Here is a 27749-nt window from a genome sequence, read left to right as displayed (position 1 = left end):
ACTGTTTATGTACTGGTCGATATCTGCTATTTAAAGTAACTGGGTCGTAATCTCCACTCTCCAAAATGGCGGTCGCGGATTTCATTCAGTACTTACGAAGTTTTCATGATTAGAATCACAACTATGAAAGATTCAGTAACCTAGGTAAAGGCTCTGATATTGATATAGGCTGCAATTAGTTTTTATAAATTATCAAATTTAGATGACTTAGTGATGTAGACACAGATGAAAAACTTGTAAATTTCGAGTATGAGAAATGGCAGCTCTACGGTTGGTCACACGGCCTCACTGACATGACGGTGAACGAATTCTCTCCAGATTTTAAAGCACATAACAAATTCTTCCGTGATAAATAATTACACAGCTATAACAATCGGACTTTACTCTTAAATTGTTCCACATGTAATAGATGTGTACCAAAAATGTAAAATGGTTAAAATTGCTGTTAAACGTAACATACACTACATTGCTTAATAGTTCACAGGCAAGCTATGCGCATGCGGTCGACTAGGTAACCTGTGTTCTATGTATAGCGAGCTGCATTTTGTCACTATGCTCTATGAGGTAAAGGGTTAACGGACTTTCGATACTAACATGGTGCCCTACTGCGTACACTATGGGCTACTTAATTTCCATCAGACAACATAATGACATAGTTCATCCTATTCAGTAACTGCAGGATAATTCCATAAATTAGCATAATGTTGAGAGTTTGGAATTATATCCCTTTGCACACATGAACATAGAAATTAAACTGCTTGTTAAATCCACGTGAAAGGCAAATTTGTTGTTGTAATTCTTTTCTTTTGCTTGATCCAACATTGTAAATATCAGAAGCAGACGACATATGTATGTACATCTGTAGTCATGCACATACCCCTTTGCTGAAAATGGACTTGTCCAAGAACTGAAAATGAACCTTGAGCCTGTCTGTCTACTATACTGAAAACTTCCATTAAGCATGAAATGCACAGATGATGACGGTGTTAGGGCCACTCTACTCAAAGTCAAATTAGAAATCATAAATCACTGAATGAATTGACTAAGTTCCTTGCATTTTTTATCACATTACAGGTTTCCATTATTGAAATCGGTGTTTTTTTTTTATGATATACAAACAAACAGGTTCGTTTGGTCAGACTATAGATCTGAATCTAACAACCTTGGACAATTTTATATGTGATTATGGAAAGAAATTTAAAAAATTGGGTTTATTTCAATTTTAAAGACCTTAGGGTAATCTGCTAGATTTTCCCGAACTTTCAAGGCCTTGAAAACGCTACCTCCTTTTTCCCAAATTCTCAAAGACTGTACGAACCCTGTATAGTTAGATATTTAATCTATTTGCCTGTGAATTAAAGCTCTATCTGACAACTAATGTTAATCTCTGAGAAGAGATACATGCTAATTTCTTTTCATTAGGGTCAGGGGTCATTCAATATTCAAAACATGTCTGTAAAGGCATGTGAAGTTTTGGTTCAAAAGTCACAATAGCATACATGGCTTCTTTTGATTTTAAGTTCATCTATAAGTGGGCTGTCTTTTGATCTTGGCAAGTTGAGCAAATGAGTAAACAAGTTATTGTTTTTCATTGTGTGACAAACTACAATCTGTGTATATTTTGAATTCAGGGATAATTTCATAATTAGAATTGATTAAAGTAGAGAATAATCTTGTGTGGATCATAAGGACAACATATACCCTTAATTATGATTTTGTTGTACAGCGCATATGAAACAACCTCTATAATAATGCTAATAATAATAGCAATATTAAGTGTAAGGCATTGTTCAAAAACCAAATCAAGATGTGAACCTGTGTGCAGCAGTCACCTGTGAGCAATGGCAAGTTTTGCCTTTTCCCATTAATGGCTGCTAGTGACAAATATATGTGTGTGTGTATTGCGCATGTATGTAAAACTGGAAATGTGTGTGTGTGATTTGGATTTTTAATGTAGCTTTAACAATTTTTCCGTCATATTGCTACAATGTCTGCAGTGTGGCAGTTTATAGTGATGCCTAGCACTGGGGCATTATGCCGCAGACATGTAGCATGATATCCCACCCAGTCACATTATCTGGACACCAGGCCAACCAGTCCTAACACTAACCTCTTAATGCTGAGCACCAAGTGAGGCAGCTGTTGGTACCATTTGTGTAAGTCTTTGGTATGACTCGGCCAGGGATCAAACCCATGACCTCTCACAGCCAAGGCGGATGCTCTAGCCACTAGGCCACCGGAGCGGTCAACTGGAAATGCAAAGATACATTGAAAGTATACAGCTAAAATTAGCCCTTTAGCCTAGGACTAAGTGAAAATCCTTAATATTGGCAGTGGATGACTATGACAGGGATTAATAGTAAGGGTGGGGTGTGTGTGTGATTTTAATTTTTAACTTAGCTTTATAAAAAAAATCAGCCACATCACTACGATGTCTGCAGTGTGGCAGTTTATAGTGATGTCTAGCACTGAGACATCATGCCAATGACATGTAGCATGATGTCCCATCCAGTCACATTATCCTGACACCAGGCTGACCAGTCCTAACACTAAGCTCTTAATGCTGAGCGCCAACCGAGGCAGCTGTTGGTACCATTTTTGTAAGTCTTTGGTATGACTCAGCCGTGGATCAAACCCACAACCTCCCACATTCAAGGCTGATGCTCTAACCACTAGGCCACTGGAGCAGTCAACTCGAAATGCAAATATACATTGAACATATACAGCTAAAATTAGCCCCTTAGCCTAGGACTAACTGAAAATCCTTAATATTGGCAGTGGGGGAATATAGATTAATAGTAAGGGTGGGATATGTGTAAATATGACTGCAATTCATATATTTACTCAGAATATCAGCTAAATGCCCTACTCTCTCCCTATCCCTTAAAATATTTCGATTCTAAAGGCCACATAAAAGACCTGACAACCTGTACAACAAACTGAAACAAAACATAACCCAACATACCAAATAATCTAGCATGCATTTTACTAACTGAATTCCCTACATCTAGATTCTTGTTTAATAACAACTAATATGCTTTTAATAGAAAAGAAATAAATCATTTGCAAACTTTTTAATACTGAATAGTTTCCAACCTTCAGTCTGTCATTTTCTGCGTACAGCCTTAGCACATGTTCTCTTTCTTGGAAGAGGTAAACCTGCATGTCACTAAGAGCTTTCTGTAGTTCTACGATCTCTTCTTCCCTCTGTTGCAGTTCCCACTGCATCTTGTGCTGTGAAAGAAAAATTCGAAGCTAACGTTTTACACCATTAGTAATTTACTGCTCAGCGTTCTCATATTTAAGAGTAGTAGGCATAAACTGAAAAGTGTCAGTAGATGTATATATAAGTAAATGGTTACAAAATGTTACAATGTATATCTAGTAAATGGTTACAATATGTACAAAATGGACTTTTAAGACAGCTGCTAATGAGAGTGCAGACTAATAGTTCTAAAGTTTTCAATAGCAAAAATTAAGTTTTTTTAATGCCAGCTAGTACAACTAGCACATGGAGAAGAAAAAAATGTGAACATATAGTGTTTAGTTTAAAATATCATCTGTTTCTCCTCCATTGTGCTTTTAATGAAACCTTACAAATATGCAAACAAAAACAAATAGGTCATCAAAGTCATCACTGATATCAGATAAAACTAGACACTACCAAGAAATTGTCATTGCATAATTTTAAACACAAGAAAAATTTATGCAATGTTAAAGATTTGAAAAACAGGGTTTGTGTTTACAAAATGCTATAACTCTGAAATAATATCATGATATAAATTTTATAATGAGTAACAAAATCATACATGCCTACCCCTGGCGAGTAAAAAGTGTAATCCAAGTGGACAAAAAGAGTAATCCAAGCAAAAAAAGATTAATCCACATATAACATGATAAAACTTCAATCAGCATATGTACAAAATGATTTATTTATCCATCTGGACTTTTAACATCAATTACTGCTTCAATTTTTTGTATATAACACACTGAACTTTAAAAAGCAACAGACTCTCATATTGCATTTCAAAACACTTTGTATACCAGCTGAGACTATGAATGTTTTGCACACCAGTAGAGCACTAAGTGCTGGGCTACAGAGCCTAGATCTGAATTCAGTTTTACTTTTGTTGCTGAACAATCTCTCACAGTCAGCATTAGAATGGTAAATAACCAATATTCCTTTCATAACCTGACAAAGATGATGAAACAAAATCAACTCTGTCCACATAAAGTACATTGTCAGGTAGAGTGTCAGTCTGATACTTCAGGAGTTCTCCTTCTAATTTATCAGCAGCCTTTCCTGCAGCATCGTGTATCATATGCAGAGACAACCTGATATGAACAATGATGGAGACATTTTCAAAATACAGAATGCAACTCCTTTATGAATTCCAGTCAGTACTGATGCAGCTTCAATCGAAAACCCCATACAGTTCTGCCAACTTATATTATTCAAAGCATTATCAAGCAAATAAAACTTGTTTTCTCCAGTGGAATCTACTGTCAACTCTGGTAATGTAAAAAATGCATGAGTCACTCTGAATTTGCCCTTTTCGTTGTCAAAGTCTCTTACACAGACTGGGTACAACTTTTTGTCATCATAATCACTACTCCTGTCTGTTGCAATACTAAACAGCCCAAATTTCACGGCTTCTGCAATTTTAAGTGAAGTATCTTCTGCTAAACACCTAACAATGATTTTGTTCTTGCATATGCATATTTTCTGCAACTTTGGTATCAGGAAATATCTGTCTGAACAAAGGACTAATGTAGTCTTCTACTGCTAGGGGTAGTCCGTATTCTATTAAGAACTCAATATATAACACCTCTGCATTTATAAAATTCATGTCCACAATTTAGTTCTGCTGTAAGAAAAAGAAGTTACCTTAGTACTGGAGTTAGTTTCTTTGTTTTACCACCATGACCAATATTAAAATCCTATCCACACAACCTGCAAGGGGCATGAAGCTGCCCTATATGGAATGCTGTATAATGTAATTCATGCATTCATCTTTGAATAGATTTTTCGTCTTTTCTAATTCATCTGTGAAATTATTTGGAAAACAATTTCGCTCTAACACACACATCAACTACAATAAATCAGAACTGACTTTTAGCATCAAATACCTACAGACTGGTTATGTACCAGATATGAATTTGAACAAAGAATCTGCGAACAAAGATTACAAATTAGAAAACCAGTATGTTTTCTCTAACTAAGCCATACAGCTGCTATAGATAGAAACAGAGGTCAAAAGTTTGAAAGTAGAACCAGCCTATTTCCTGGAAATAGGGCAGCTGCTATACATAGAACATAATACTGTTAGGAAAGTGCATGTAAGTCTACGGACAAGAGTACTCTTATGTAGTAGTAACATAGAAGCCGTCTTTTTCTGGAATACGGTCTGTGGGATTAATGGGAATTAATAAAAATGAGAAAACAAATTATTAATTTTGTTTGGAGGGGGATATACAGAAAAAGCATAATCCGAATACATTTATGCATAAGGCATAATTTAGTGAAAAACGGCATAATGATTACGCCAAAAGCATAATGCTTGGCATGTATGCAAAATGTTATAAAATTTAAAAACGAGATAACAAATGTTACAAAATTTTATGATCAGATATGAAAATCTTATAAAACTCATGAGATAAATTGGTGTACAATTTTTGTAAATATGAATAAAAGGCATACTGCTAAGTCTGATTTTGTCATGGCACACTACTGTTGCAATTTTATATGCAGTTTATGATATTCATGTGTTTCTTATAGTGTTCATGTACATGTAAATAGGTCCATGACTTTGTGGATTCATTAAATCAGAAACCTATTTTGTATTTAGAAAATTTACAATGTTTAACCTTTTTTAAAACACATCTCAAAGCTTGAACTATCTTGCAAATATTTTTACATGGCATTTACTACATCATACATTCATGTACTCATACAAACAGAGGATATTGACTTTTCCTATATTAATACCGGATATATTTCATTATGTGCTACAAAAAATGAGATAATAAGTGACAAGTCACATGTTAAAATAAATCATGTTTTGTACCATAGAGTTAGATACATCTGGTATTTATGTAGGAAAAGATCATTTTCTTTTTATTATATAAGAAAATTTGCTCCAGAAACTCAGTTTAAAACACATTCTTCAGAATGCCCACTTCTTCCCAAATTCACCTCACTCTTGACTCTATTCACACGATGGTCGTATAAAAATCGGCAACTTAAGAGTTGTAAGATTGGGATGACAAAATCTGATTCAGTAAATTTGCATCTTTGCCAGCTTGTAAACTATGACACTAATTGATCATGAAGCAAGTCTGATAAAAAAAATGCATCACATAGGGCTTATCACTGTTCTCATGGTAATAAGGGGAAATAACTTAATGGCGATGAAAACAGCGTTGAGTCAAGGTAATGAAATTTCCAATTATTTGTTCTAGCTCACACAATCCTCATTTTCCTTGCATGTATAACATCTTTAGACACACACAATCAAGTATTGTATAGAATAATGGGAAATCTTTCATTCTCAAATAAGAAAATATAAGGAAATATTTTTCATATACGAAAATTTAAGAATTAAAAATATGAAAATTATTTCACAAGTAATTTTACAGATTTCACACTTAAGTATATAATAAAAGTGGAAAATCATACGTTATGAATTCACTTTCATTCATGGTCTGCCCAGACTTTATCTCACTTTTATTTATGGTCTGCTCAGACTGTAGCTCACTTTCATTCACAGCGTATCTCACTTTCCATCATGACCAGTTCAGACTGTATCTCACTTTCATGAATGGCCTGTCCAGACTGTATCTCACTTTTATTCAAGGCCTGCCTGAATGTAACTGCACAGAAATTTGCAAATATCAGTCTGTTGGAAACCAACAAGAAGCCCACCCTCCTGCTGTATACTTGATATCAAGCAGATAAGTTTTGATTTTATCCCTTTTAGAAGTGTTTACAAACTCACCATTTCTTCATAAGTACATTTGTACTCCTCCAGTTTGCAGACCATGGACTCATGTTCCTCGTCATACTCTGCGATTTTCTTCCGATAATATTCTAAAAGCTCTCTGGATGGACGCAGGTGACCTATCAAGTTAAAATATACAGGTATAATAGCGCTTTAATTTTTTTTAAAGATGATTTTACCATGTTTCTTTTTCGAGAAGTCAATGGTTAAAGATACATATATGTTTTTTCTCAAATGAACAAAGTCAGATTATAACAAACCTGTGTGTTCTGAGAAATAAATGTGGCTTGGATTAAGGATGTCCACTTTTGTAAAATAAAGAGGATGTCCACTTTTGTAAAATTAACATTGCGCAACATTAAACGGCACAATCTTTGTATGGTGTTCAACATCTATATGATATCACTTGTTATTGACTTCAATCATAATAATATCTGTGATGTTTGTCTGTCTGTCTGTATAGGGTTTAATATCACATCAACACAATCCAGGCTACATAGTGCTGATTGAAAATTTCACAGTCCTGTGAGAGAAAATCAAAGTCTTAAAAAGTATATGTGACCTTGGGAAATTAGCAATTTACGACCTCCCATAAACCGCAAGCACAGATTTTCTATTGCAAAATTTGAAGAATTTTTTAAAAATGTTTAAAATTTATACAATATTTTATTAACAATTAATGACAGTGTACTTTTTCCCATATTTTCTGTATATAATGATCCCTGGGAATATATACTGAAATAACAGTAGAGTAAACAAATACACACCAATCTGGAAAGTGTTGGATTGCCTGGGATTTTTCAACTAATTTTAAAATGCAACAACTCCTCCCCTTTCCATGGAATTGGGAATTTGTATAAATAAAAAAGTCTAATTGAGACATTATGAAAAATATGTTTGCATACTGTTATTTCACACAAATTCTTGAACATTAAAATAATCCAATACCTATGGTTTTTCTATAGCAACAGTAGTCATATTTGATGGCAAATCAGTGTAAATTTGGTAATCTTCAAAGATCTTCATTCCAGAATGCTTTCTGTCAAGGGTTGTTGAATTCCATTCAGTGCTTTTAAAGGGATCATGTTTCTTTTAATAGTTATCAACAGCGATTTTTTTATCCTTAGCTATGGTGGTCATATCAGAAGGTGTATCATCACTATCTCTATAAATTTTCTGTCAAGTTTGATCGAAGTCTGTTCAGCAGTGTATTAAAAGCTGAATTATTGTTTGTTTTAGTAATGAAAGCTGATTAGCATCATTTCAATAAAACTGAAGACACTCTCTGTTAAATTTGACCAAAATTTGTTGAGTGCCTTTTGTTAGAAGTCACATATAGGTTGTTCTTTAATTTGGTAATGGTAGCACATTCGAACATGGATTAAAATAATATATAAAAATATGAAACAACTTTATGTCTGGATGGTTGTTCTCAAGTTTGGTCTAATTCTATTCATTGGTTCTGCAGAAGCAGCTATTTTTCAAAGGTTCTGCTGTTTTTAGTAGTGGAGGCCATCTTGGATGTTTTTAGTAGTGGAGGCCATCTTGGAAGTTTTTAGTAGTGGAGGCCATCTTGGATGGTGAATTGGCTTCAGCAGTTCAAAACTTAAAAGCCTCTATGCAATTTATATGTGTTAACAGCTTAATTTAATTCAGCTGTGGTTATGGCAGATTGGCATCATTTGAATAAAATTGAGACTCCTCAAAGTACCATGCTTTCTGTCAAATCTTGCCAAAATCTGTTGATTACTTTTTGTGAAGAAGCCATTTAAAGTTTTGTTTTACTTTTAGTAATAGTGGCTATATTTTTAATTCAGGTCAGCATCGTGTGTACAAATTGGAAAGATATTAATTCCAGAATGCTTTCTGTCAAGTTCGGTCAAATTCTATTTAGGTGTTTTGATGAAGTAAACGGTTTTAATTTTAGGAATGGTGGTCATATTTGATAGTGGATTGGCTTCAGCTGTAAACAGTTGATAACCCTCCATGTCCTGATGCTTTCTGTCAACTCCGTTGGGTTTTGCAAAAAAGAGATCTTTGTAGTAAATTATGTTTCTCAGAGAATACATCAACGTGAGGAAACTAAACTCCGCTACCTCCAGAATCTAGCTCTCCTGAAATGATAAAATGGTCATTTCTACTTTACAACATGTAGACCAAAGGAAGAAACTCTTACCCATTATCTCCCTTAACCAATGTTTGGTGGCTACTACCTACCAACTGAATGTTTTAAGCTGAGTGACACATCGACTATGGATTTATATGTAGGTGTGGGTGGGTGTTTATAGTAATGTGACTGTGCATATATCCTCAAAGAGACATAATTTACTCAATAAATTGCTTTCTCCTTTGAATCCATTCCCTGATCACATTCTCCTTTGAATACATCCCTTGATTGCCTTTAAAATTAGCAAAATGTATAATAGGAGGAAATGAGGAACCTCTATCATGGGTACCTGTTGAGGGAAGAATGACTGGATTCCCTATGTGAAGAATAAAACTCTTTCCTAACATGAGAGTAGCATGAACAAGGGTCATGTTTCCTTGAAAAACCATAAAAGGAGGAGTGTGTGATTTGGATTTTTAATGTAGCTTTAACAATTTTAGACATATTGCTACAATGTCTGCAGCATGGCAGTTTATAGTTATATCTAGCACTGGGTCATCATACTGCAGACACGTAGCATGATGTCCCACCCAGTCACATTATCCTGTCAATACTGAACACCAAAGGGAGGTTGTTGCTAGGATAGTTTTAAATAAGTGTTTGGTATGACTCAGCTGGGACTCAAAAGACCCATGACCTCCTGCATCTAATGTGGTTGCTCTAACCTCTTAGGCCACTGAAGCAGTCCATATATGGATAAGAAAATAATTAAATCTTCTTATGGATAAAAATTCTCTGCTAATTCAGTGAAGTGCCAAATCCATGCTCTTGAAAAGGTTGTGCTGATATCAACCGGGCCTGATGGTCATCTAGGCTACAGCTAATGAACCCACCAGATTCAATTATTGTCTCTGTGAAGCTACGTCATGGAGATAAAACTGAAGGTTGACTATGCATGCCAGCCAGCAACATCCACTGTCTCGGATCAAAACATGTCTGAACGAGAGGCTTGCAGAGAGAAAATGCTCTAATTTCATCAGCTGAAATTTTCAGGAGGTGAATCTGATCTTTTGGGACTTCACAGTACACTGCGTGTCTTACCCACATTACCCATGATGTTATTTCTTGATGAGTTATATCCTCTATCTGGGCCTTTACCTGAAGAAAGAGACATTTATGTACACCCCCACCCACCCCACAGGAATATTTATATTTGCACTTTGAGTAATGCTTGAGAGCAGATAGGGTCTTGCATATAAAATCTCAATAGATATATCAATGAGAGAGAGAAATATCTATGTGAGAGAGACAGAGAGCTCTTTAATTGCCTAGAGCCTGGTTGTATCATTAGGAACATAATCTTAACTGAAAGCTATCAAAAAGCAGGTCTTGTATGACAGCAGCTTCCGCAAGGTTCTTGCTAAAGGTTCAAGCTGATCCAAGTTATCCGAGTTGAACCATGTCAAAGGCCTATCAAGGTCAAACTTGGCATTACGGCCTGACAGATATTTTGGGCCTATCAAGATCAAACTTGGCATTATGGCCTGACAGATATTTTGGGCCTATCAAGATCAAACTTGGCATTAAGGCCTGACAGATCTTTTTCATGGTGAATATTGTGTGTGTGTGTGATTTAGATTTTTAACGTAGCTTTAACAATTTTCCAGTTATATCGCTATGATGTCTGCAGTGTGGCAGTTTAAAGTGATGTCAAGCAATGAGGCAGTCACATTATCCTGACACCAGGCATGGCCAGTATTTTCATGATGCCTGAAAGTGTTGGATATCATGGCACTAACCATTTTTCCCCACAAAGCCAGCAAACTGCATGTCCACTACTCTCCCTCTTAAGCCTTTGAGGGAAGTTCTTCTAGCTTGTGATATTCTCTCCACAACTGAAGGTTGTAATGCCTTTCTTTGCAATAGCTGTCTGGGCTGAGATAAAACACCTCTGACAGTAGCTGTTTACGTAAGCTTGACCTTGCTGGGATTTTACTGGTAAGTTCTATCATGAGACTGTTCATCCAGTGCTTATCCTCCTACCCAAGAGGGGCAATCAGAATTAACTTCTATTTCTGGTTCCTCATTTTTTTTTTTATTTTAAGTACCAAAACTATAAAGTGGTAAGCTTTCAAAGTGAATGACAGTTCTTCTTCCACAGCCCTGACAATTGTGATTCCACCTTGTTGCAAAAAGATCTATCATGGGACACTCCCATAGCATACAAATCTGATGAAAGGTCTGATCCCTTCTTGACAGCAAGTTGTTTAGGACAATGACACTTCCAGGAATGTGTCTGATACAGATGTAATCTTCAGCTGGGAGAACCAGTGCAGAAGCTTCTAAACCAGAAAGTTGTTGTTGTGAGGTTTAACACCATTTTTCAGCACATGACAGGCTATGAATGGCAGCCAGTATTAATGGTGGAGGAAGAACCTGGGAAAACCCCGGGAAGAACCAGCGACCCACGAGAAGCTACTGGCAAGCTTTCTCACATACCCACATTGGCCGAATCCTAGACTCAAACCCACACAGACAGAGGTGAGATGGCAATGATCCGTAACGGAGAACACTTTAGACCACTCGGCCACTCAGGGCCCCTAAACCAGAAAGCAAAAGTCAGGTAATTTTCTCCTTTCCACAAGATTGGGAAGGTAGATCCGCAACATTAAACTATAAGGAATACATCCAGAAATGAAAAGCACTGACTATAGAATTTGTTTCTGGAAGGATGAGCTGAGCATGTAACAGGTGTGCTTCCCAATTGTACAAACTGTTTAGACCTGTTTACAAACTTGCATAAGTGTAGTATCATGAACCCAAATGTGTAGCCCAACTCCTGTGGAGAAATCTGACTTCTGAGGGGAGGAAGAGGCAGACATTTGAAAAATAGAAGCAGAAAATTTAGGCAAAAAAGGGTTATTTTAAACCAATTATTACCTAAAAAAGTTAGGAAAGTGTCTTAATATTCATAAGATTATCTTACTGACCTTGCACAATGTTTAAAACTGGAAACATGATTTTCAAATCTTGTATGAGCATCCACAGCAATTGGAGGAAGATTTAAACCAGCAATCATTTGACACATTCTTGCCTACACTGGCTTTCAACTGATTTATTTCCAGCTGATTTTAAGAGAAATCAAAGGCAGTTTTGATGATGAAGCCTTGTTATTCTGATGTAGTTTTGAGCATGTGACATCTACAGTTATAGGGACCACTGTGGATGGATGAAAAATCGGTTTTGTATATCATGAAATGAAAGTAGGATCAGAGTCTTGGTTCTTTTAGCCACTCATCATCGGATTCCTTTTCAAATGTTTGAATAGTCAACTTCACTCGTTTTTTAGGTGGACTGTTAACAGCCAGGATGTTCAAAATAGTGATATTCTTGGATGAACCCATAAATGAAGCTCTGAATTAAGAAGCCATGAAGTTAAGATAAACCAAAAATGGTTGGATCAAAAATCGGTATCAGGCTTTGCATTTTTACTGTTTTGCAATATTATTCCAAGTGTAGGTATGCAAATGCATAGCTGTGTAATTTGGGGTTGAAATGAGTATAAACTTTGAGTGTGTGTATGTGTGATTTGGATTTTTTATGTAGCTTTATCAATTTTTCAGTCATATTGTTACAATGTCTGCAGTGTGGCAGTTTATAGTGATGAAAAGCACTGGGGCATCATGTCACAGACATGTTCCACTCAGTAACATTATCCTGACCTCTTAATACCGAGTGCCTAGTGAGGTAGCTGTTAGTGCCATTTTTATAAATCTTTCATATGACTTGAAGTAAATCATTGCTATTGTTGTGTTAGGGTTTTGGTTTAGGTTGATTTATTTATGCAAATTGTTATTCACTCTAAATACAAAGTGCTCATGAATAATTTTCTTGGACTGGAACATTAATTTGGAATTATAGTGAATTCAGACATCAGATGTTATTCATCAAAAGACTCTTAGCACATTGCCACACTCCAGACCACTGGGACATTAGAACATTAGACTACAGGCACATAAACCATATATTTAATATTGGAATTTAATTGGACTAACAATGGAATTCAGTTGGAACTCCATACATTTGGACTTGTGATAGAAATTTTAGGACTATTTGGGATTTAATTCACATTACTGCTAAGAACTTTTCTCAATTTTCACTGTGTACTCTAGGAAAATAAATTATTTGTTTAATTTTACAAAATTTGTTGGTTTTCACTCTTTACTGTTACTTAGCTTAAGACCTTAGTGTTATAATAATGAATACAGTATATTTTTCTTGGTGAGAAAACCTGAGTTACTTGCATGCAAGCTGGTGAATAGTGACTTGAAAATATGTGTGAAGACTGATTGCAAATTCATCCCTGTTTAAGGAAAGCCTTGACTTAATATACCAAAAATGTGTGTAGACCGACTGCAAATTCATCCCTGTTTAAGGAAAGCCTTGATTTAATAGAACAAATATGTGTAGACTGACTGCAGATTCATCCCTGTTTAAGGAAAGACTTGATTTAATAGAACAAATGTGTGTGAAGACTGACTGCAGATTCATCCCTGTTTAAGGAAAGCCTTGATTTAATAGAACAAATATGTGTGTAGACTGACTGCAAATTCATCCCTTTTTAAGGAAAGCCTTGATTTAATAGACCAAATGTGTGAAGACTGACTGCAAATTCATCCCCTTTTAAGGAAAGCCTTGATTTAATAGGACAAATATGTGTGAAGACTGACTGCAGATTCATCCCTTTTTAAGGAAAGCCTTGATTTAATAGGACAAATATGTGTGTAGACTGACTGCAAATTCATCCCTTTATAAAGAAAGCCCTGATTTAATAGGACAAATATGTGTGAAGACTGACTGCAAATTCATCCCTTTTTAAGGAAAGCCCTGATTTAATAGGCCAAATATGTGTGAAGACTGACTGCAGATTCATCCCTGTTTCAGGAAAGCCTTGATTTAATAGGACAAATATGTGTAGACTGACTGCAAATTCATCCCTGTTTAAGGAAAGCCTTGATTTAATAGGACAAATATGTGTGTAGACTGACTGCAAATTCATCTCTTTTTAAGGAAAGCCTTGATTTAAAAGGACAAATATGTGTAGACTGACTGCAAATTCATTCCTGTTTAAGGAAAGCCTTGATTTAATAGGACAAATATGTTTGAAGACTGACTGCAAATTCATGCCTTTTTAAAGAAAGCCCTGATTTAATAGGCCAAATATGTGTGAAGACTGACTGCAGATTCATCCCTGTTTCAGGAAAGCCTTGATTTAATAGGCCAAATATGTGTAGACTGACTGCAAATTCATCCCTGTTTATGGAAAGCCTTGATTTAATAGGACAAATATGTGTGTAGACTGACTGCAAATTCATCCCTTTTTAAGGAAAGCCTTGATTTAATAGGACAAATATGTGTGTAGACTGACTGCAAATTCATCCCTTTTTAAGGAAAGCCTTGATTTAAAAGGCCAAATATGTGTGTAGACTGACTGCAAATTCATCCCTTTTTAAGGAAAGCCTTGATTTAAAAGGCCAAATATGTGTGCAGACTGACTGCAAATTCATCCCTGTTTAAGGAAAGCCTTGATTTAATAGACCAAATGTGTGAAGACTGACTGCAGATTCATCCCTGTTTAAGGAAAGCCTTGATTTAATAGAACAAATATGTGTGTAGACTGACTGCAAATTCATTCCTGTTTAAGGAAAGCCTTGATTTAATAGAACAAATATGTGTGTAGACTGACTGCAAATTCATCCCTTTTTAAGGAAAGCCTTGATTTAATAGACCAAATGTGTGAAGACTGGCTGCAAATTCATCCCTTTTTAAGGAAAGCCTTGATTTAAAAGGACAAATATGTGTGTAGACTGACTGCAAATTCATCCCTTTTTAAGGAAAGCCTTCATTTAATAGACCAAATGTGTGAAGACTGACTGCAAATTCATTCCTGTTTAAGGAAAGCCTTGATTTAAAAGGCCAAATATGTGTGTAGACTGACTGCAAATTCATCCCTTTTTAAGGAAAGCCTTGATTTAATAGGACAAATATGTGTGTAGACTGACTGCAAATTCATCCCTTTTTAAGGAAAGCCTTGATTTAAAAGGCCAAATATGTGTGTAGACTGACTGCAAATTCATCCCTTTTTAAGGAAAGCCTTGATTTAAAAGGCCAAATATGTGTGTAGACTGACTGCAAATTCATCCCTTTTTAAGGAAAGCCTTGATTTAATAGGCCAAATATGTGTGTAGACTGACTGCAAATTCATCCCTTTTTAAGGAAAGCCTTGATTTAATAGAACAAATATGTGTGTAGACTGACTGCAGATTCATCCCTGTTTAAGGAAAGCCTTGACTTAATAGAACAAATATGTGTGTAGACTGACTGCAAATTCATTCCTGTTTAAGGAAAGCCTTGATTTAATAGAACAAATATGTGTGTAGACTGACTGCAAATTCATCCCTGTTTAAGGAAAGCCTTGATTTAATAGACCAAATGTGTGAAGACTGACTGCAAATTCATCCCTGTTTAAGGAAAGCCTTGATTTAATAGGACAAATATGTGTGTAGACTGACTGCAAATTCATCCCTTTTTAAGGAAAGCCTTGATTTAATAGGACAAATATGTGTGTAGACTGACTGCAAATTCATCCCTTTTTAAGGAAAGCCTTGATTTAAAAGGCCAAATATGTGTGTAGACTGACTGCAAATTCATCCCTTTTTAAGGAAAGCCTTGATTTAAAAGGCCAAATATGTGTGTAGACTGACTGCAAATTCATCCCTTTTTAAGGAAAGCCTTGATTTAATAGACCAAATGTGTGAAGACTGACTGCAGATTCATCCCTGTTTAAGGAAAGCCTTGATTTAATAGAACAAATATGTGTGTAGACTGACTGCAAATTCATTCCTGTTTAAGGAAAGCCTTGATTTAATAGAACAAATATGTGTGTAGACTGACTGCAAATTCATCCCTTTTTAAGGAAAGCCCTGATTTAATAGACCAAATGTGTGAAGACTGACTGCAAATTCATCCCTTTTTAAGGAAAGCCTTGATTTAAAAGGACAAATATGTGTGTAGACTGACTGCAAATTCATCCCTTTTTAAGGAAAGCCTTGATTTAATAGACCAAATGTGTGAAGACTGACTGCAAATTCATCCCTGTTTATGGAAAGCCTTGATTTAATAGGACAAATATGTGTGTAGACTGACTGCAAATTCATCCCTTTTTAAGGAAAGCCTTGATTTAAAAGGACAAATATGTGTGTAGACTGACTGCAAATTCATCCCTGTTTAAGGAAAGCCTTGATTTAATAGGCCAAATATGTGAAGACTGACTGCAAATTCATCCCTTTTTAAGGAAAGCCTTGATTTAAAAGGACAAATATGTGTGTAGACTGACTGCAAATTCATCCCTGTTTAAGGAAAGCCTTGATTTAATAGACCAAATGTGTGAAGACTGACTGCAGATTCATCCCTTTCTAAGGAAAGCCTTGATTTAAAAGGACAAATATGTGTGTAGACTGACTGCAAATTCATCCCTTTTTAAAGAAAGCCTTGATTTAATAGACCAAATGTGTGAAGACTGACTGCAAATTCATCCCTGTTTATGGAAAGCCTTGATTTAATAGGACAAATATGTGTGTAGACTGACTGCAAATTCATCCCTGTTTAAGGAAAGCCTTGATTTAATAGACCAAATGTGTGAAGACTGACTGCAAATTCATCCCTGTTTAAGGAAAGCCTTGATTTAAAAGGACAAATATGTGTGTAGACTGACTGCAAATTCATCCCTGTTTAAGGAAAGCCTTGATTTAATAGGCCAAATATGTGTGAAGACTGACTGCAAATTCATCCCTTTTTAAGGAAAGCCTTGATTTAAAAGGACAAATATGTGTGTAGACTGACTGCAAATTCATCCCTTTTTAAGGAAAGCCTTGATTTAATAGACCAAATGCGTGAAGACTGACTGCAAATTCATTCCTGTTTAAGGAAAGCCTTGATTTAATAGGACAAATATGTGTAGACTGACTGCAAATTCATCCCTTTTTAAGGAAAGCCTTGATTTAAAAGGACAAATATGTGTGTAGACTGACTGCAAATTCATCCCTGTTTAAGGAAAGCCTTGATTTAATAGGCCAAATATGTGTGAAGACTGACTGCAAATTCATCCCTTTTTAAGGAAAGCCTTGATTTAAAAGGACAAATATGTGTGTAGACTGACTGCAAATTCATCCCTTTTTAAGGAAAGCCTTGATTTAATAGACCAAATGTGTGAAGACTGACTGCAAATTCATTCCTTTTTAAGGAAAGCCTTGATTTAATAGGACAAATATGTGTAGACTGACTGCAAATTCATCCCTTTTTAACGAAAGCCTTGATTTAAAAGGACAAATATGTGTGTAGACTGACTGCAAATTCATCCCTGTTTAAGGAAAGTCTTAATTTAATAGGCCAAATATGTGTGAAGACTGACTGCAAATTCATTCCTGTTTAAGGAAAGCCTTGATTTAATAGACCAAATGTGTGAAGACTGACTGCAAATTCATCCCTGTTTAAGGAAAGCCTTGATTTAATAGGACAAATATGTGTGTAGACTGACTGCAAATTCATCCCTTTTTAAGGAAAGCCTTGATTTAATAGGACAAATATGTGTGTAGACTGACTGCAAATTCATCCCTTTTTAAGGAAAGCCTTGATTTAAAAGGCCAAATATGTGTGTAGACTGACTGCAAATTCATCCCTTTTTAAGGAAAGCCTTGATTTAAAAGGCCAAATATGTGTGTAGACTGACTGCAAATTCATCCCTTTTTAAGGAAAGCCTTGATTTAATAGACCAAATGTGTGAAGACTGACTGCAGATTCATCCCTGTTTAAGGAAAGCCTTGATTTAATAGAACAAATATGTGTGTAGACTGCAAATTCATTCCTGTTTAAGGAAAGCCTTGATTTAATAGAACAAATATGTGTGTAGACTGACTGCAAATTCATCCCTTTTTAAGGAAAGCCTTGATTTAATAGACCAAATGTGTGAAGACTGACTGCAAATTCATCCCTTTTTAAGGAAAGCCTTGATTTAAAAGGACAAATATGTGTGTAGACTGACTGCAAATTCATCCCTTTTTAAGGAAAGCCTTGATTTAATAGACCAAATGTGTGAAGACTGACTGCAAATTCATCCCTGTTTATGGAAAGCCTTGATTTAATAGGACAAATATGTGTGTAGACTGACTGCAAATTCATCCCTTTTTAAGGAAAGCCTTGATTTAAAAGGACAAATATGTGTGTAGACTGACTGCAAATTCATCCCTGTTTAAGGAAAGCCTTGATTTAATAGGCCAAATATGTGAAGACTCACTGCAAATTCATCCCTTTTTAAGGAAAGCCTTGATTTAAAAGGACAAATATGTGTGTAGACTGACTGCAAATTCATCCCTTTTTAAGGAAAGCCTTGATTTAATAGACCAAATGTGTGAAGACTGACTGCAAATTCATCCCTTTTTAAGGAAAGCCTTGATTTAAAAGGACAAATATGTGTGTAGACTGACTGCAAACTCATCCCTTTTTAAGGAAAGCCTTGATTTAATAGACCAAATGTGTGAAGACTGACTGCAAATTCATCCCTGTTTAAGGAAAGCCTTGATTTAAAAGGACAAATATGTGTGTAGACTGACTGCAAATTCATCCCTGTTTAAGGAAAGCCTTGATTTAATAGGCCAAATATGTGTGAAGGCTGACTGCAAATTCATCCCTTTTTAAGGAAAGCCTTGATTTAAAAGGACAAATATGTGTGTAGACTGACTGCAAATTCATCCCTTTTTAAGGAAAGCCTTGATTTAATAGACCAAATGCGTGAAGACTGACTGCAAATTCATTCCTGTTTAAGGAAAGCCTTGATTTAATAGGACAAATATGTGTAGACTGACTGCAAATTCATCCCTTTTTAAGGAAAGCCTTGATTTAAAAGGACAAATATGTGTGTAGACTGACTGCAAATTCATCCCTGTTTAAGGAAAGCCTTGATTTAATAGGCCAAATATGTGTGAAGACTGACTGCAAATTCATCCCTTTTTAAGGAAAGCCTTGATTTAATAGACCAAATGTGTGAAGACTGACTGCAGATTCATCCCTGTTTAAGGAAAGCCTTGATTTAATAGAACAAATATGTGTGTAGACTGACTGCAAATTCATTCCTGTTTAAGGAAAGCCTTGATTTAATAGAACAAATATGTGTGTAGACTGACTGCAAATTCATCCCTTTTTAAGGAAAGCCTTGATTTAATAGACCAAATGTGTGAAGACTGACTGCAAATTCATCCCTTTTTAAGGAAAGCCTTGATTTAAAAGGACAAATATGTGTGTAGACTGACTGCAAATTCATCCCTTTTTAAGGAAAGCCTTGATTTAATAGACCAAATGTGTGAAGACTGACTGCAAATTCATCCCTGTTTATGGAAAGCCTTGATTTAATAGGACAAATATGTGTGTAGACTGACTGCAAATTCATCCCTTTTTAAGGAAAGCCTTGATTTAAAAGGACAAATATGTGTGTAGACTGACTGCAAATTCATCCCTGTTTAAGGAAAGCCTTGATTTAATAGGCCAAATATGTGAAGACTGACTGCAAATTCATCCCTTTTTAAGGAAAGCCTTGATTTAAAAGGACAAATATGTGTGTAGACTGACTGCAAATTCATCCCTGTTTAAGGAAAGCCTTGATTTAATAGACCAAATGTGTGAAGACTGACTGCAGATTCATCCCTTTCTAAGGAAAGCCTTGATTTAAAAGGACAAATATGTGTGTAGACTGACTGCAAATTCATCCCTTTTTAAGGAAAGCCTTGATTTAATAGACCAAATGTGTGAAGACTGACTGCAAATTCATCCCTGTTTATGGAAAGCCTTGATTTAATAGGACAAATATGTGTGTAGACTGACTGCAAATTCATCCCTGTTTAAGGAAAGCCTTGATTTAATAGACCAAATGTGTGAAGACTGACTGCAAATTCATCCCTGTTTAAGGAAAGCCTTGATTTAAAAGGACAAATATGTGTGTAGACTGACTGCAAATTCATCCCTGTTTAAGGAAAGCCTTGATTTAATAGGCCAAATATGTGTGAAGACTGACTGCAAATTCATCCCTTTTTAAGGAAAGCCTTGATTTAAAAGGACAAATATGTGTGTAGACTGACTGCAAATTCATCCCTTTTTAAGGAAAGCCTTGATTTAATAGACCAAATGCGTGAAGACTGACTGCAAATTCATTCCTGTTTAAGGAAAGCCTTGATTTAATAGGACAAATATGTGTAGACTGACTGCAAATTCATCCCTTTTTAAGGAAAGCCTTGATTTAAAAGGACAAATATGTGTGTAGACTGACTGCAAATTCATCCCTGTTTAAGGAAAGCCTTGATTTAATAGGCCAAATATGTGTGAAGACTGACTGCAAATTCATCCCTTTTTAAGGAAAGCCTTGATTTAAAAGGACAAATATGTGTGTAGACTGACTGCAAATTCATCCCTTTTTAAGGAAAGCCTTGATTTAATAGACCAAATGTGTGAAGACTGACTGCAAATTCATTCCTTTTTAAGGAAAGCCTTGATTTAATAGGACAAATATGTGTAGACTGACTGCAAATTCATCCCTTTTTAACGAAAGCCTTGATTTAAAAGGACAAATATGTGTGTAGACTGACTGCAAATTCATCCCTGTTTAAGGAAAGTCTTAATTTAATAGGCCAAATATGTGTGAAGACTGACTGCAAATTCATTCCTGTTTAAGGAAAGCCTTGATTTAATAGACCAAATGTGTGAAGACTGACTGCAAATTCATCCCTGTTTAAGGAAAGCCTTGATTTAATAGGACAAATATGTGTGTAGACTGACTGCAAATTCATCCCTTTTTAAGGAAAGCCTTGATTTAATAGGACAAATATGTGTGTAGACTGACTGCAAATTCATCCCTTTTTAAGGAAAGCCTTGATTTAAAAGGCCAAATATGTGTGTAGACTGACTGCAAATTCATCCCTTTTTAAGGAAAGCCTTGATTTAAAAGGCCAAATATGTGTGTAGACTGACTGCAAATTCATCCCTTTTTAAGGAAAGCCTTGATTTAATAGACCAAATGTGTGAAGACTGACTGCAGATTCATCCCTGTTTAAGGAAAGCCTTGATTTAATAGAACAAATATGTGTGTAGACTGACTGCAAATTCATTCCTGTTTAAGGAAAGCCTTGATTTAATAGAACAAATATGTGTGTAGACTGACTGCAAATTCATCCCTTTTTAAGGAAAGCCTTGATTTAATAGACCAAATGTGTGAAGACTGACTGCAAATTCATCCCTTTTTAAGGAAAGCCTTGATTTAAAAGGACAAATATGTGTGTAGACTGACTGCAAATTCATCCCTTTTTAAGGAAAGCCTTGATTTAATAGACCAAATGTGTGAAGACTGACTGCAAATTCATCCCTGTTTATGGAAAGCCTTGATTTAATAGGACAAATATGTGTGTAGACTGACTGCAAATTCATCCCTTTTTAAGGAAAGCCTTGATTTAAAAGGACAAATATGTGTGTAGACTGACTGCAAATTCATCCCTGTTTAAGGAAAGCCTTGATTTAATAGGCCAAATATGTGAAGACTGACTGCAAATTCATCCCTTTTTAAGGAAAGCCTTGATTTAAAAGGACAAATATGTGTGTAGACTGACTGCAAATTCATCCCTTTTTAAGGAAAGCCTTGATTTAATAGACCAAATGTGTGAAGACTGACTGCAAATTCATCCCTTTTTAAGGAAAGCCTTGATTTAAAAGGACAAATATGTGTGTAGACTGACTGCAAACTCATCCCTTTTTAAGGAAAGCCTTGATTTAATAGACCAAATGTGTGAAGACTGACTGCAAATTCATCCCTGTTTAAGGAAAGCCTTGATTTAAAAGGACAAATATGTGTGTAGACTGACTGCAAATTCATCCCTGTTTAAGGAAAGCCTTGATTTAATAGGCCAAATATGTGTGAAGGCTGACTGCAAATTCATCCCTTTTTAAGGAAAGCCTTGATTTAAAAGGACAAATATGTGTGTAGACTGACTGCAAATTCATCCCTTTTTAAGGAAAGCCTTGATTTAATAGACCAAATGCGTGAAGACTGACTGCAAATTCATTCCTGTTTAAGGAAAGCCTTGATTTAATAGGACAAATATGTGTAGACTGACTGCAAATTCATCCCTTTTTAAGGAAAGCCTTGATTTAAAAGGACAAATATGTGTGTAGACTGACTGCAAATTCATCCCTGTTTAAGGAAAGCCTTGATTTAATAGGCCAAATATGTGTGAAGACTGACTGCAAATTCATCCCTTTTTAAGGAAAGCCTTGATTTAATAGACCAAATGTGTGAAGACTGACTGCAGATTCATCCCTGTTTAAGGAAAGCCTTGATTTAATAGAACAAATATGTGTGTAGACTGACTGCAAATTCATTCCTGTTTAAGGAAAGCCTTGATTTAATAGAACAAATATGTGTGTAGACTGACTGCAAATTCATCCCTTTTTAAGGAAAGCCTTGATTTAATAGACCAAATGTGTGAAGACTGACTGCAAATTCATCCCTTTTTAAGGAAAGCCTTGATTTAAAAGGACAAATATGTGTGTAGACTGACTGCAAATTCATCCCTTTTTAAGGAAAGCCTTGATTTAATAGACCAAATGTGTGAAGACTGACTGCAAATTCATCCCTGTTTATGGAAAGCCTTGATTTAATAGGACAAATATGTGTGTAGACTGACTGCAAATTCATCCCTTTTTAAGGAAAGCCTTGATTTAAAAGGACAAATATGTGTGTAGACTGACTGCAAATTCATCCCTGTTTAAGGAAAGCCTTGATTTAATAGGCCAAATATGTGAAGACTGACTGCAAATTCATCCCTTTTTAAGGAAAGCCTTGATTTAAAAGGACAAATATGTGTGTAGACTGACTGCAAATTCATCCCTGTTTAAGGAAAGCCTTGATTTAATAGACCAAATGTGTGAAGACTGACTGCAGATTCATCCCTTTCTAAGGAAAGCCTTGATTTAAAAGGACAAATATGTGTGTAGACTGACTGCAAATTCATCCCTTTTTAAGGAAAGCCTTGATTTAATAGACCAAATGTGTGAAGACTGACTGCAAATTCATCCCTGTTTATGGAAAGCCTTGATTTAATAGGACAAATATGTGTGTAGACTGACTGCAAATTCATCCCTGTTTAAGGAAAGCCTTGATTTAATAGACCAAATGTGTGAAGACTGACTGCAAATTCATCCCTGTTTAAGGAAAGCCTTGATTTAAAAGGACAAATATGTGTGTAGACTGACTGCAAATTCATCCCTGTTTAAGGAAAGCCTTGATTTAATAGGCCAAATATGTGTGAAGACTGACTGCAAATTCATCCCTTTTTAAGGAAAGCCTTGATTTAAAAGGACAAATATGTGTGTAGACTGACTGCAAATTCATCCCTTTTTAAGGAAAGCCTTGATTTAATAGACCAAATGCGTGAAGACTGACTGCAAATTCATTCCTGTTTAAGGAAAGCCTTGATTTAATAGGACAAATATGTGTAGACTGACTGCAAATTCATCCCTTTTTAAGGAAAGCCTTGATTTAAAAGGACAAATATGTGTGTAGACTGACTGCAAATTCATCCCTGTTTAAGGAAAGCCTTGATTTAATAGGCCAAATATGTGTGAAGACTGACTGCAAATTCATCCCTTTTTAAGGAAAGCCTTGATTTAAAAGGACAAATATGTGTGTAGACTGACTGCAAATTCATCCCTTTTTAAGGAAAGCCTTGATTTAATAGACCAAATGTGTGAAGACTGACTGCAAATTCATTCCTTTTTAAGGAAAGCCTTGATTTAATAGGACAAATATGTGTAGACTGACTGCAAATTCATCCCTTTTTAACGAAAGCCTTGATTTAAAAGGACAAATATGTGTGTAGACTGACTGCAAATTCATCCCTGTTTAAGGAAAGTCTTAATTTAATAGGCCAAATATGTGTGAAGACTGACTGCAAATTCATTCCTGTTTAAGGAAAGCCTTGATTTAATAGGACAAATATGTGTGTAGACTGACTGCAAATTCATCCCTTTTTAAGGAAAGCCTTGATTTAAAAGGACAAATATGTGTGTAGACTGACTGCAAATTCATCCCTTTTTAAGGAAAGCCTTGATTTAATAGGCCAAATATGTGTGAAGACTGACTGCAAATTCATCCCTTTTTAAGGAAAGCCTGGATTTAAAAGGACAAATATGTGTGTAGACTGACTGCAAATTCATCCCTGTTTAAGGAAAGCCTTGATTTAATAGGCCAAATATGTGTGTAGACTGACTGCAAATTCATCCCTGTTTAAGGAAAGCCTTGATTTAAAAGGACAAATATGTGTGAAGACTGACTGCAAATTCATTCCTGTTTAAGGAAAGCCTTGATTTAATAGAACAAATATGTGTGTAGACTGACTGCAAATTCATCCCTGTTTAAGGAAAGCCTTGATTTTATAGACCAAATGTGTGAAGACTGACTGCAAATTCATCCCTGTTTAAGGAAAGCCTTGATTTAAAAGGACAAATATGTGTGTAGACTGACTGCAAATTCATCCCTGTTTAAGGAAAGCCTTGATTTAATAGGCCAAATATGTGAAGACTGACTGCAAATTCATCCCTTTTTAAGGAAAGCCTTGATTTAAAAGGACAAATATGTGTGTAGACTGACTGCAAATTCATCCCTGTTTAAGGAAAGCCTTGATTTAATAGACCAAATGTGTGAAGACTGACTGCAAATTCATCCCTTTTTAAGGAAAGCCTTGATTTAAAAGGACAAATATGTGTGTAGACTGACTGCAAATTCATCCCTTTTTAAGGAAAGCCTTGATTTAATAGACCAAATGTGTGAAGACTGACTGCAAATTCATCCCTGTTTATGGAAAGCCTTGATTTAATAGGACAAATATGTGTGTAGACTGACTGCAAATTCATCCCTGTTTAAGGAAAGCCTTGATTTAATAGACCAAATGTGTGAAGACTGACTGCAAATTCATCCCTGTTTAAGGAAAGCCTTGATTTAAAAGGACAAATATGTGTGTAGACTGACTGCAAATTCATCCCTGTTTAAGGAAAGCCTTGATTTAATAGGCCAAATATGTGTGAAGACTGACTGCAAATTCATCCCTTTTTTAAGGAAAGCCTTGATTTAAAAGGACAAATATGTGTGTAGACTGACTGCAAATTCATCCCTTTTTAAGGAAAGCCTTGATTTAATAGACCAAATGCGTGAAGACTGACTGCAAATTCATTCCTGTTTAAGGAAAGCCTTGATTTAATAGGACAAATATGTGTAGACTGACTGCAAATTCATCCCTTTTTAAGGAAAGCCTTGATTTAAAAGGACAAATATGTGTGTAGACTGACTGCAAATTCATCCCTGTTTAAGGAAAGCCTTGATTTAATAGGCCAAATATGTGTGAAGACTGACTGCAAATTCATCCCTTTTTAAGGAAAGCCTTGATTTAAAAGGACAAATATGTGTGTAGACTGACTGCAAATTCATCCCTTTTTAAGGAAAGCCTTGATTTAATAGACCAAATGTGTGAAGACTGACTGCAAATTCATTCCTGTTTAAGGAAAGCCTTGATTTAATAGGACAAATATGTGTAGACTGACTGCAAATTCATCCCTTTTTAACGAAAGCCTTGATTTAAAAGGACAAATATGTGTGTAGACTGACTGCAAATTCATCCCTGTTTAAGGAAAGCCTTAATTTAATAGGCCAAATATGTGTGAAGACTGACTGCAAATTCATTCCTGTTTAAGGAAAGCCTTGATTTAATAGGACAAATATGTGTGTAGACTGACTGCAAATTCATCCCTTTTTAAGGAAGGCCTTGATTTAATAGACCAAATGTGTGAAAACTGACTGCAAATTCATTCCTGTTTAAGGAAAGCCTTGATTTAATAGGACAAATATGTGTAGACTGACTGCAAATTCATCCCTTTTTAAGGAAAGCCTTGATTTAAAAGGACAAATATGTGTGTAGACTGACTGCAAATTCATCCCTTTTTAAGGAAAGCCTTGATTTAATAGGCCAAATATGTGTGAAAACTGACTGCAAATTCATCCCTTTTTAAAGAAAGCCCTGATTTAATAGGCCAAATATGTGTGAAGACTGACTGCAGATTCATCCCTGTTTCAGGAAAGCCTTGATTTAATAGGCCAAATATGTGTAGACTGACTGCAAATTCATCCCTGTTTATGGAAAGCCTTGATTTAATAGGACAAATATGTGTGTAGCCTGACTGCAAATTCATCCCTTTTTAAGGAAAGCCTTGATTTGAAAGGACAAATATGTGTGTAGATTGACTGCAAATTCATCCCTTTTTAAGGAAAGCCTTGATTTAATAGACCAAATGTGTGAAGACTGACTGCAAATTCATTCCTGTTTAAGGAAAGCCTTGATTTAATAGGACAAATATGTGTAGACTGACTGCAAATTCATCCATTTTTAAGGAAAGCCTTGATTTAAAAGGACAAATATGTGTGTAGACTGACTGCAAATTCATCCCTGTTTAAGGAAAGCCTTGATTTAATAGGCCAAATATGTGTGAAGACTGACTGCAAATTCATCCCTTTTTAAAGAAAGCCCTGATTTAATAGGCCAAATATGTGTGTAGACTGACTGCAGATTCATCCCTGTTTCAGGAAAGCCTTGATTTAATAGGACAAATATGTGTAGACTGACTGCAAATTCATCCCTGTTTATGGAAAGCCTTGATTTAATAGGACAAATATGTGTGTAGACTGACTGCAAATTCATCCCTTTTTAAGGAAAGCCTTGATTTAAATGGACAAATATGTGTGTAGACTGACTGCAAATTCATCCCTTTTTAAGGAAAGCCTTGATTTAATAGACCAAATGTGTGAAAACTGACTGCAAATTCATTCCTGTTTAAGGAAAGCCTTGATTTAATAGGACAAATATGTGTAGACTGACTGCAAATTCATCCCTTTTTAAGGAAAGCCTTGATTTAAAAGGACAAATATGTGTGAAGACTGACTGCAAATTCATCCCTGTTTAAGGAAAGCCTTGATTTAAAAGGACAAATATGTGTGTAGACTGACTGCAAATTCATCCCTGTTTAAGGAAAGCCTTGATTTAATAGGCCAAATATGTGTGAAGACTGACTGCAAATTCATTCCTGTTTATGGAAAGCCTTGATTTAAAAGGACAAATATGTGTGTAGACTGACTGCAAATTCATCCCTGTTTAAGGAAAGCCTTGATTTAAAAGGCCAAATATGTGTGTAGACTGACTGCAAATTCATCCCTTTTTAAGGAAAGCCTTGATTTAATAGGCCAAATATGTGTGTAGACTGACTGCAAATTCATGCCTGTTTAAGGAAAGCCTTGATTTAATAGGCCAAATATGTGTGAAGACTGACTGCAAATTCATTCCTGTTTAAGGAAAGCCTTGATTTAATAGGCCAAATATGTGTGAAGACTGACTGCAAATTCATTCCTGTTTATGGAAAGCCTTGATTTAATAGGCCAAATATGTGTGTAGACTGACTGCAAATTCATCCCTGTTTAAGGAAAGCCTTGATTTAATAGGCCAAAT

At 35.6% G+C, this 27749-nt stretch overlaps 1 protein-coding gene across 2 annotated transcripts in view; it reads right to left on the bottom strand.

Moving 5' to 3' along the window:
* LOC149803946 (coiled-coil domain-containing protein 77-like) overlaps nt 1–27749 on the bottom strand; it is a 63043-nt gene that overhangs the window by 22057 nt on the left and 13237 nt on the right. For both annotated transcript variants that reach the window (XM_089953759.1, XM_089953758.1), the window contains 2 exons: nt 6999–7120; nt 3097–3234 (listed from right to left, as the gene is read on the bottom strand). In XM_089953759.1, coding sequence (XP_089809885.1) covers nt 3097–3234; nt 6999–7120 — 260 coding nt within the window. The remainder of the gene's footprint in view (nt 1–3096; nt 3235–6998; nt 7121–27749) is intronic.

This window comes from Sinohyriopsis cumingii, chromosome 3, assembly GCF_028554795.1.
Source record: "Sinohyriopsis cumingii isolate HCF-2022 chromosome 3, ASM2855479v2, whole genome shotgun sequence".
Taxonomy (NCBI): Eukaryota; Metazoa; Mollusca; class Bivalvia; order Unionida; family Unionidae; genus Sinohyriopsis; species Sinohyriopsis cumingii.
Note: the sequence above shows the minus strand (reverse complement) of the source record. Positions and strands in the feature narration are given on the sequence as shown.